At 37.3% G+C, this 12,862-nt stretch overlaps 1 protein-coding gene across 2 annotated transcripts in view; it reads right to left on the bottom strand.

Moving 5' to 3' along the window:
• Positions 1-6,530, bottom strand: part of LOC145997314 (chromatin-remodeling complex ATPase chain Iswi-like) — a 73,049-nt gene extending 66,519 nt beyond the window's left edge. For both annotated transcript variants that reach the window (XM_083134216.1, XM_083134217.1), the window contains exon 1: positions 6,345-6,530. In XM_083134216.1, coding sequence (XP_082990342.1) covers positions 6,345-6,401 — 57 coding nt within the window. In that variant the 5' untranslated portion in view covers positions 6,402-6,530. The remainder of the gene's footprint in view (positions 1-6,344) is intronic.
• Positions 6,531-12,862: the final 6,332 nt, after the last annotated feature.

Here is a 12,862-nt window from a genome sequence, read left to right as displayed (position 1 = left end):
ATTTGGGTACTTGTTTACTATCCTTCGGACAGATTTCGTACATAGCCCCACAAACCATTTCCGGTAAGGTTAGGTTACGTAGGGCCACGCATAGGTTACAATAGTTACAAATTGGTTTCGAAAAAAATATTCCTAGCCCCACGCACCATTCTCGCATAGCCCCATGCACCATTGGCACGTGGTTAGGTTAGGAAACATAGTTAAATTTTGCAAGTTTGACACGTGAGCGCCAAATTTTAACTGCAGATTCGTGATTAGGGGGCCAAAATTAATGAGTATGCCAAAAATTGAGAAATTCCCGGTATTGTATAAAATCGCTCCCTAATAATAAATCCTGATTCTTTTACTTTTACACTTTATGTTCTGTTTACGAGGGCAAATCGAAAAGTCTTCGTGCTTATTTTTTTTCTAGCTTGTTATAAGTGCTCGGGAAGTCCACGTCATATGAGCAGCGGAGTGTTATTAGTTTTTTATGGTGCAAAGGATAAACAGCCACAGATGGAGTCAGTGTATGGAGACAAGTGTTTATCAGTGCGAAGTGTACAGTGATGGTGCAAGGAGTTTGAAAATGGACAGGAAAATGTGGAGGACAATGAGTGATCGGACCAACCTCGTTCCTCGCTGACACCGGACAACATTACCCGTGTTGATGAAATGGTGAAAGTTGATCGACGTGTTCATCTGAAGGACATTGCCACTGAACTTGGCATTTCCTATGGCAGCGTTTACGATACTCCGGCCATCTTTGCCAACTGATAACAGCGCCGTGCAATGGAAGAAATCTTAAGTTACAATAGGGACGTTCCAAGAAAAGCTTACTGCATCGCTCGTATCTCTTGCTTTTGTAATAACTAGGGAAAGGAACTTTAGGTAAATAAATGTTTTTTCTGCGATAAGATAGAGACCCTCATTTTTGCCAAAATTCTGATCATAGCCTTATATGTCAACACAGCAAATTTTATTTTACATAAAAACACATGTTTTCCAGTTTTCCGTATGTAAATACATATTTTGCGAATTTTCATTTTAAATACATAAAATCGCTCATTGACTTCATCTACCTCGAAATCCTCGAAGGAAAAATGTATATTCTCCGCACCTCTTTCATATCGAGAGTGCTAGGTTTGTTTTGTCTTTGAACACCCTCGCTGGCAGACTTCTGGCACCTCGCCTACGATCCTATTGGGAGAAAATAGCTGTAAGTAGCTGGGGCTGGCTACATGTAACGATAGCAAGGCTTTTTAATGAAGCAATGCAGCTATTGTGGCCAGAAGGTATAAAGTTTGACAATGTTCTTCTCTTAACAGATGCTGCAGCTTACATGCAGTGGTCTTGCCGTTAGCTACCCCAAAATGGTGCACGTTACATGTGTGGCGCATGCATTGCATAGAATATGTGAAAAGATAAGATCTCTTTATCCCAATGTCGATAAACTGGTTTCAAATGGGAATAAATTTTTTATCAAGTCGCCTAGAAGAATAGACATTTTTAAACAAAAATTGTATCTGTTGTAAATGATCTCGACAAAGAAGAATTCTGCAAGAACTGTTGATGGAGCCCTCCTTAAAAGTCGAATTGTCATACATTTCAACAAACCTGTCCATTCTCTCTAATTCCATATGAAAGCTTGAATCGTCCGCGAACAATTTGGCAGCTTCCATTGGTGAAGTCCGTATAGTAGAAACGAAACTGAAAGAACTCACTGGATCTAAATGTCTAAATGTACAGAATTTTTGGGGAAAAACCAAGGTTTTCAAACATTGTGCCAAATTGCATGTGTTTTGGAATGAGGTGAAGTAGAGGAAGCTTTGGAAAACTTCGGCGTTAGTGACATTTCATGCTTCAAATATGCAAGAATTGTTTCTTGTGATGTGGAGCAATCTTTCTCACAATATAAGATGCTTTTTAGAGATAATCGTCACAGATTTACAATGAAAATTTGGAAAAAACTATGGTGATCCACTGCAACTCTTCCAAAAAATAGCTCGCTAAGAGGTAATCATTTAGAAACTAATTTCAGGTGTTTAAAATGCATGTTATAGTTTGTTTTTGTTACCAAATGTTTTTATTTTTGTCACATATTTTCCTGTTTTTATCACATATTTTCAACATTTATGACACATAAAAAATAAATATTTCTGAGTTTTTTAGCATATAAAGTTCCGTTCCCTAGTAATAACACTTATAACAAGCTAGAAAAAATTAAGAGCAAAGACTTTTAAATTTGCGCTCATACATTTTGATTTGACATTTGCGTGTGTATCCATATAAAATCCAAATAAGTGGTGGGGATAAATCTCATAAAAGGAAAAGTAGAGATATAGGAAGTGAAATTTATAATCGTATCGGTCTTTTATATAGTATATTTCGATGGTGTGAGTAAATGTTGGGTATCGGGATTGTTTTGGTGTTGTGTAATACCTATTTTCGCCAAGTGCGCTGGAGTGCGTCTGTGACCAGTTCGCAATCTATTAATAAAAGCTATAACCTGCCTTGGAAGGGGATATTTATAGAACCATGGGTGTCTTGTATCAAATTCCATATGTATGTATGTATGTCCTACCATCATTAATTTTCATGCATCACACTTTACAAAGATCCTTGATTTTATTGTTAACTCTAGGCAAAAGATCCGTATAAGGAATTCTGATAAATGATATTTGAGGTAAATCCCTCGGTCTCTCAGCATACATATCTATCAGTATATTACTTTGGTTAATGCAATGTGCCTCGACACATATAAACTGGACTGTTATATTTTTGAATTGTGCTTGTTGAGTTAATTCTCAAATCAATCAAGATAATGAAAATAGATTGATAGCATAACTGGGGGTATGATAATGTTAGGGCCTGCAACACACTTAACACATCTGTTAAAATTAGTATTTTATGATAGTTGTTTTGCATGGAGTAATTTAAAGGTGCGGTAGACGGTAGATAACATAGCATTCTGATGTAAACATTGTAGTTTTTGGTGAGAATCTAAATATATTTCGTGTTTCACTTCAGGGACATAGAACACGCAACCTACACCCTGAAATGTTTTGGAGCCATCAGTGTAAATAAAAATTGAATCTGGCCATATTTCTCTATGATGACCATGATTTAAAAGATGAACGTTAGCCTGGGCATATAGAGGAAAATATAATTTGTATACTGGAGGTGAATGATATGTGAAAGAGTGTTTGTAAGCATCAGGTTCTATACAATAACAGTGGAGAAAACAAAATTTCGTGTCGAGAGGACATATAAAGTTTGCAAGTGCCCATTGTTTTTGTATCTCAAATAGCAAATTAAAGGGGTGATTATGATTCTCCCAAGTTTGAAAAAGGAATTTGTTAATTATTTTCGGTGGTGGTCTATTTTCCATATAAACACTAATGTTTGGACTGGAGTTTATTAATCCAGTAATACCCATTCACACTCCACATACGTGAAGTTGCAGTCCACATCCAAGACGACAGTAAACAAATGGCTGCTCGCAAATGAAGGATCATATATGAAACAAACTGTGTGTTTACAGACAGAAATAGAACCGGTAAAAATTTACTATCCTTCGGACACCTCTACTTTTCTGGTTTCGTCAATTTTTGACATTCATACTTACGTATCTGCTTCGCGGAACATTCCTGAAGGTGTATTAACGTTGTTTTGATGAAATTAATTGCAATTTTTCACATTAGCAGAACGTCTTGTTTTTCCTTCACTGAGACACAATATCGCGAATACACCTTCCTACATAATTGCGCGTCCGGCTTCTCTTTTGCCAAATTTTTGACATTCGAACTTACGTATCTGCTTCGCGGAACATTCCTGAACGTGTATTGACGTTGTTTTGATGAAAGTAAGAGCAATTTTTCACATTACGACTACTTCTTCCTCCTACCTTTCCGTTTGCCTCACACACAACATGGCGCGGACACCTTCGTAAATAATAACGCGTAGGAATGACGCATCGGCCTTGTTTTTTCTCGATTTTCAATTGTTATGCAGTGTTTCAACCTTCGGAACCCAAGAAATGCCCGTCGACAAACTTAATCACATCTATTTACGAATATTTTTTTCGAAACCAATTTTTAACTATTGAAACCTTTCCGTGGCCCTACTAACCTATCCACGCGCCAATGGTTCGTGGGGCTAGCGCCAATCGTTCGTGGGGCTATCTTTTTCACTATTGAAACCTTTGCGTGGCCCTACTAACCTATCCACGCGCTAATGGTTCGTGGGGCTAGCGCCAATGGTTCGTGGGGCTATATTTTTCACTATTGAAACCTTTGCGTGGCCCTACTAACCTATCCACGCGCCAATGGTTCGTGGGGCTAGCGCCAATGGTTCGTGGGGCTAATTTTTTCACTATTGAAACCTTTGCGTGGCCCTACTAACCTATCCACGCGCTAATGGTTCGTGGGGCTAGCGCCAATGGTTCGTGGGGCTATATTTTTCACTATTGAAACCTTTGCGTGGCCCTACTAACCTATCCACGCACCAATGGTTCGTGGGGCTAGCGCCAATGGTCCGTGGGGCTAGCGCCAATGGTTCGTGGGGCTATTTTTTTCACTATTGAAACCTTTGCGTGGCCCTACTAACCTATCCATGCGCCAATGGTTCGTGGGGCTAGCGCCAATGGTCCGTGGGGCTAGCGCCAATGGTTCGTGGGGCTATATTTTTCACTATTGAAACCTTTGCGTGGCCCTACTAACCTATCCACGAGCCAATGGTTCGTGGGGCTAGCGCCAATGGTTCGTGGGGCTATATTTTTCACTATTGAAACCTTTGCGTGGCCCTACTAACCTATCCACGCGCCAATGGTTCGTGGGGCTAGCGTTAGGTACTAGCTAGTACCCAATCTCGCTGATTCTTGAAATCTACACGGAACTTTTTTAAACCGTAACTTGCCACGTCCCTGCACTCTCTTTGAACACGCATATACCCACATCCCATTCTTTCTAACGAGTAGCTTACATTCACTGCCACATTTTGGACATTCCTTTCCTCTCTTAACTACCCAGTGTTCAACCAAAAACTGCACATGGTTCTCCACGCCCGGAACAAACTTGACCACGCACCCACCACACGCCATCCTTCTACCTCCCGTTCCACCGTTCTAACTCTCGTCGCAAACGCAGACAGTTCGAAACACTGGATACCAACAAAACACAATCACGACGCGTCACGACGGTGTACGAAGGTGATGGTGTACGAACGTGATGGTGTAGCAAGATGTACGCGCCAACCGCTATCTCCGTCGGAGAATTAATTTTCAACAAACAACATGAATTTCATCTATGAAACATTCCCACATCACACAAAACACCTTCCCGATGTTCAACAATGCTACAGGAACTAATTACGGTAAGTAGTTTCTTCTGTAAAAATAAATAAATGTGTCCGAAGGATAGTAAATTAGTACCAAAATAGTGCCCAAGTTGTTCATTTTATTGCGATTTCATCATGCTACGAATGCAATTTTTACATGGTTCGATTTTGATGTACGTTTGCCAACACATACTGTGGAGTTTTAGCGACTACTTAAGGTTTTGTTCAATATATGCTTTCGTGGTTAGGTTAGGCAGGTTAGGTTTGGTTCCCTTAGCATAAACATAAGGTCCCTAAATGCATTCTACTAAGGTTCCGATTTATTTCTACATTCATTCCCACGCTTCTACGATAGTTACTGTCGTTTGTCGACCGAGAATATCTTGTCCATGAGAAGTGCGTAAGGTAATTTTCAAGTTGTTTTTTTCAACATAAATAACTTCTATCGAGTCCAAACAGTGCTCATTACTTTAAGGAAGGTTCAAATTTCGCGTGGCAATGACTTCCAAAATTCTACGATAATTAGTCTTTGTGCTAGGTGAACTTAAAACAATCGGAACCCTGAATGCACATATTCCTTAGTGATACCCTTTAAAAAATTAGGTTGCGTTGTTCGGTTGGGTTGATGGTGTATTTCGTAGGTTTCGAAGTATATCTTTCATTTGTTATGTCCATAGAACTTATTTCACACACAAAAAGGAAAAATACCACAGGAACAACGATTCTTACTTACGAGAATCACATTTCGGAACCAAAACACTCAAATATTTGTGGTTTCCGCGTCTTAAAACAAAGTCTTTATCATGTAAAAACGTAGGAGTATCTTGATTAGAGAAAACAATGTAATTCGTGAAGGGGTACACTTAAGCCTCCAAGTGCACCCACAAATTTGCCCATTTGAAGTCCTTTCGGCTACAAGGTGTAGATAATTGTGACGGGTAGCATGTCACTTATTTCGACAATAGCGGGTAATCAACCTTCTAAAAGAATCATGCATTTTAACATCGTATGAATTCTGGAAAACTTACAGAATTTTCACCTGGGTCTCCAGTGTCCATTGTAGCAGAATCATCTACTTCCGACATTATGCTGATACAATAAATGCCGAACTTGTAGAACAAACTTTTCAGCACTCCCTCCTTCTGTACAATGCAAGAGGATTCCTGTTTGTAGCAAGAGTAATCACCAGAATGGCGGGTACTGCTGAAGTGTTGCCAGTAATTGGCTTTCGAATATCCCCTAGGTATCAGCGTGTGGGACGGAATCGGAACGGGAAATGTTCGAAATATCTAAGGCGTCTCGAAACTGAGGCACAGCATAGACAAATACAGTAAAGTTTTGTTTGGGACGGGAATTTTTATTTTATTTTCCTGAGAAGGTTCGTGCACTCAAAATACCGAAAACACCGAGAATTAACCACTTTTAAACATGACCATTTGGAATTTTCAGACTATTCGGTATCCTTAAAAGTCGGATAATAATTTCCCGAAGTCGAGATCGGAACTAAGTTAGAAATGTTTACTCCCGAATTCGGTACCGACTTTTCTGGATCCCGCACACCCAAATTGATTTTACCGCCCCCCCTCCCCCACAGAACTCGCAATAGATTCATTCGCCCGCTATAATAAAGAATTTTTTTAGGGGTGTGCGGGATCCCGAAAAGTCGGCACTGGGGACGAACGGTTTTTTTTTAATTCCCCTATGCATATATGCCAATCCCACTCAGTTCAGCATAGGCGATTTGATTCTCCTCTCCGATTGGCTGATTTTGCGGATGTGACGTCACACCAACACAAAAACAATTGAATGGATAATTCGAATTGATAAACAACAAACATGCGTGTATGTGCATTAAAAATTTATATATTAATGTAACAACGGTGGAAATTGTGTGTAGTGTGTACAAAAAAAAGTCACTTTCGTACTGTAAACAGGAGATATGACAAAATATAGTGCTAGTTAAGAGCAAATCAAAGCGAGAAGGATATCTGTATGTATTTTTAACATAAAAGTGTACAATAATGACAAAAGGTGTTTGTGATTGTTTGGAAAAATTGCAGCATATATCAGTCTAAAAAAAATCAACACAAGCGAAAACGTAGACATTTGAAGTGAACCATGAAATTCTTTATCACCTGCTAAATTTTAGTTTCGTACAGCAGAGAAATATTGTAATGGTGTAATGTGCAGAAAATAAAAACACGTTGTTAAGTACGAAGCAGTATTCTTGATAACTTTAATTTTATCCTTTAAATATTTCTTTCGTGCTATTTTTACACTAAAATGCGTCTAAGTTTTGACTGTGTAATCATTTTAACAATTTGTATAGAAGGGTGGTAGATAGGTATAGATAGGTCGCGACTATTTTCACCAGGTGGTGAGAATAGTATATGAGGATACTGTCACCAGGTTGGGAGGATGGCATGTGGAGCTATTTTCACCAGTTTCTGAGAATAACATATGGGACAGTGGAAAGTGCTGAATACCACAAATCACGTTATGATGATCAGGTATTGGAAGTATTTACAGAAGTATTTTTAACGCTAATAACTCTAAACCTGACCTGTCTAACCTAACAACAAAAGCATTTCAGAATGTGTTAAGTACCTACGTCAAGTGACATATTAGCAGTAGCAGTGAATGTCTGAACACCTTGTGGTAATTTTTCCAAACCCATGGTGTGCAGAAGTAGAAGTACTTGTCACCCAAACGAAAATAAATGCAAACTGACGTAAGCTTGATACATGCTATCAACTAGAGAGTGCATGTATGCATATAACAGGCCAGGTTAGGTAGATTATGCACATGTGGAGTTTAGAAACCTGGTCACCTCATTTAGAATATTGGAGACGGATTTCTTAAAATTTACAGGAGAAAGTACTTAAACAAATCATTTTCTGTAGTGTTGTTGATGTTCGGGAATGTAGTTTTGATCCATTTTAATGCGAATGCATGTGGTTTTCTACGAAAATCTATTTCCGACGTGCTATTGCTGCTACTCCAAGATGACGTGTCGAGGATGCGTCGTGAAATTGTTGCCGGGTGTTGAAGATGCCATGGAATTTGTAATTCCGATGTTGTTCGTATATGCTAAATTGAACGAAAGGAGTGCTTAGTAGGCATACCTCGTCCCCGTGTTGGTTCGTGGGGCTATCGTATGTAAGAAATAGACATTATTTTCGTTAGAAATCCATTATTTCACCTAAAGAAATGTTCCGCAATGCAGAATAGTACGTTAGCAATGTAAAAAATTGCAAAATAAATCATTGATAGGTGTCTCCGGTATAGTAAAGTAGTACCGAAATGTGTGCAGAAGTAAGCTTAAAGTTTGGAAAAAGCAATTTGCTATTTGTGCAGTATATGCCTGTTTAACTGATAGGCAGTTTTGGTAAAATCTGATATTCCCCGGACACCTATAACTTCTTCATTTTGTCAATTTTTGACATTTGTACTTACCTATCTGCTTCGCGGAACATTCTTTAAGGTGTATATATGTTCGGTGGGAAATTTAAACTAAAAAATTATTTTTGTTTGAAATTTTTTAGTCCAAATTTCCCACCGATTCCGGGCTCTGCGCCTGGGGTAATTGACCTACTGCCCCCAACCGCTAACGTGGCCCTGCCTCCGCTCCGGCTCCCTGGCTTTATCTATAGTGTCTCTGTTAAAGGCATGTTAGAAATTGGCCGGAGTCACCTGCCCCCAAATGAGCCCCAGAACTTTCAAATTTGAGGAAATCCGTTACATCACACAAAACACCTTCCAGGAACTTATTACCGTAAGTAGTTTCTTGTGTAAAAATGAAGAAATCTGTCCGGGGAATATCAGATTAGTACCATGGTTTTAGCTTCAGTTCATGCGTGCGTGTGGGGACCTTTCTTATTTAATTCTAAGTCAAAAAAATAAAGATCACTGTTGTGTTTTGATGTGAAAAAATTGTACATGGAAGTTCTTCTGATACACAGTGTAACTCACTATGTAGAATGGCTAGCCATGTGTGTGTGTTTATTTAATTTTGATGTAAGCTTGAAAACGTTCTGGGAAACCAGACGAAACATTGCAGAAACAAACAAACGTCACTGTTGTGTTTTGATGTGAAAACATTGTACATGGAAAGTTCTCCTGATACACAGTGTAGCACACTATGTAGAAGTGTAGAATGGCTAGCCATGTGTGTGTGTTTATTTAATTTTGATGTAAGCTTGAAAACGTTCTGGGAAACCAGACAAAACATTGCAGGAAAAATAAAAACCACTAAAAAATGTATTTCTAAGTAAAACAAACAAACGTCACTGTTGTGTTTTGATGTGAAAACATTGTACATGGCAAGTTCTCCTGATACACAGTGTAGCACACTATGTAGAAGTGTAGAATGGCTAGCCATGTGTGTGTGTTTATTTAATTTTGATGTAAGCTTGAAAAAGTTCTGGGAAACCAGACGAAACATTGCAGGAAAAATGAGAACCACTAAAAAATGTTGTTATATTATTATGCATAGACAATGTCCATTCATGTTGTGTGCATGTCTACAATGTGAAACACCATGAAATGGTGCAAAATAAGATTTTTAAGTTTAATGGTGCACTACCAAATCCCATTAGGCGAGTTGTTTCTTCCACTGTGGGCTGTGAAGCCAGGAATTCTTCCTTACAATTCTCAATAAATATAAGACATGATTGTTTCTTAATGTGTGTTCATTGCGTATTTCAGTATTTAACATTTATTGGTCACAGTCACAATACAGATAGGGAGCATAAATGCATTGTAGTTTTATTTTTCTCACTTGACAATGATTTTCTGTCGCTTTTGGCAAATAGTGGTGATGAAGATGAAATGGTGATCACATGAAATAGATTAAGGAATACAAAGTAACTTCCATCTGCAGGCTAGATCTCGAGCAAGGGAAGTTTGGTAGCGAGGCTGTGATTTGACTGCTCACCATGCATAGCCACCTAGGTGGTAGGAAATATAAAGTATAAAATAGGATGAAGGTTTAAACAGCATTCCATTCATGTTACCATAGCCATTGCCAGATAAACTGCCGCAAAGAATATATTTATTACACACATACCAGTTCTATCCATCATCTGTTTTAACATGTGGTATTCAAGTCTGGTTTCAATTTCTAAATTAGGCATGCTCTTAATTTTGAATATTATGGTTAAATATATCATACCAAACTAACATTAGAACAAGAATGGTATTTTGTTTACAAACGATGTCATAATTTGTGCAAATAAAAAAGCAGTCATACAATTTATTTTTAGCTAGTTATAAGATTATTATAAGTGTTACCATTGGAAAAACTAATCTATTTCCAAATATATTTATAAAAGAACTACATTTGACAGATCTCATTAAATCCAGTCAATATTTTTAAATTAACAAAGACAAGAACTTTAATTTTCAATAAACTTCTGATTTAAACAGCAGTGGTGAACACTCCATATACCCAGGGTTAGTGTATGCTAACCTGAATCATGGTGGTGTATCACTATATATCAGCGACAACCTAGATACCAGCTTTAAAATCTTAGATGTTAGTCAGTTTTGCATAGAATGGTGTTTTGAAGTGGCTGCTATGTCACTGCCAAATTTAAGAACAATTGTTATCTCAGTGTACAGAGCACCTGAAAGTAATGTAGATTTTTTTATCGAGTGTGTGCAAAATATTATTTCGTACCTAGACAAAAACTTTAACAAACATAAAATAATTATTCTTGGAGACATCAATTTTGACATTCGAAACAGTACCCCTAAGCAAATACATCTTCTAAATATTTTAAAATCTTTCAACTATTACTGCGCAAACAATAGGCCAACAAGACTAGACTCTTGTCTAGATAACATTTTAACAAACCTAGATAGATACTGCTATGAGATAGGGATATTCAATACATTTTATTTAACGGACCACAAAGGCTTATGGTTAAAATTGAACAATAATATACCTCTGAATACTATACATAAACAAATTAAATCTGTTAGACTAATTAATGATAACAGGCTGAATATACTAAGAAACAAATTAAAAGATGTTGATTGGATTCATTTAATTTTCTCAAATGCAAATGTCGATGCATTATTTGAGAAATTTATGAGCACCATCTCTGATATATGTAACGACTGCTGTCCTAGAGTCCAAAAAAAGGAGAAACCAATTAAAGCTAAACGCGAACAAAGACACTTAGGTCAATGGTATAATCCACACTTGAGTAAATTAAAAATCTTGCTTATGATGTATTATAATGGATTTAAAAATGGTAACACAGATAAGAGCAGATATATCAAATTAAGAAATATTTACAGATCAGAAATTAGAAAAGCTAAATGCACAGCAAATGATAAATTTATTAATAACTCCAATAATAAATGCAAAGCAGCTTGGAATGTCATTAAGGCAGAATTAGGCAGAGGGAAACCCATAAGAAAAGAAAATGTTCCGATTACTCCAAGCGAATTTAATGATTTCTTTGTCAGGGTAGGTAACAAATTGGATACAAACCACAATTCTATGAATCAATTTGATTATGAATATAATAATCTCATGTCACAAAACATCGGTAACATTTTGACTGACTTCCGGTGGCATGAGACCCAACCTGATGATATTTTAAAAGCAGCACAAAAACTAAATAATTCAAAATCGGAAGACTTTTATGGAATGTCGAACTTTATTTTAAAAAGAATCATTGATATTCTACAGTACCCACTTTGCATTCTCATAAACTGGATGATGTATTGTGGGCACTTTCCTTCCTGCCTCAAGCTCTCGGTTGTCATACCCGTGTATAAAAAGGGTGATAAATCGAGCCCCGACAATTACCGTCCTATATCACTTGTTCCCATTGTCTCAAAAATTATAGAACACTGTTTATATAATCAACTCGATAGCTATCTCACAAATAATAATTTATATACAAGTGCACAATATGGTTTCAGAGCCCATTTATCCACTGTGAAAGCGAATGAAACCATTGTTTCCACAGTGTTAGATGCATTTGAATCCAAACTTTCTGTAAGTGCAACACTTATCGACCTGAGTAAAGCCTTTGACTCTGTTTCCCATCAAATATTAATAAAAAAATTACACTTCTATGGCATCAAAGAAACTGAACTTGCTCTAATAAAATCCTACTTATCAAATAGACAACAAATGGTCACTGTAGACAACATAAAATCAGAATTCTTAAATATAAAAAATGGAGTTCCACAAGGTTCTGTCCTCGGCCCATTGTTGTTCAATATTTATATAAATGACTTACCTAATATTATTCCTCATAAGACTGTTTTATATGCAGATGATACCACATTCCTTACGGTGGGCAGTGACAAATTTACAGTTGAGAAGCTTGATAAGGAAATAGAGGAAAGGTCCACTTTTTGGTTTGAAACAAATCAACTTACAATTAATGAAAATAAAACAGAGAAAATATTTTTTACATTAGGAAATGGCCATGAATTGACTTCTGTAAAACTTCTTGGTTTACACTTAGACTCCAAATTATCTTGGGAGTCGCAAACAAATCACCTATCTTCCAAACTTGCC

This window comes from Lepisma saccharinum, chromosome 13 (genome assembly GCF_977018435.1).
Source record: "Lepisma saccharinum chromosome 13, izLepSacc3.1, whole genome shotgun sequence".
Taxonomy (NCBI): Eukaryota; Metazoa; Arthropoda; class Insecta; order Zygentoma; family Lepismatidae; genus Lepisma; species Lepisma saccharinum.
The sequence above is the reverse complement of the archived record's forward strand: the minus strand, read 5'-3'. Positions and strand labels throughout refer to the sequence as shown.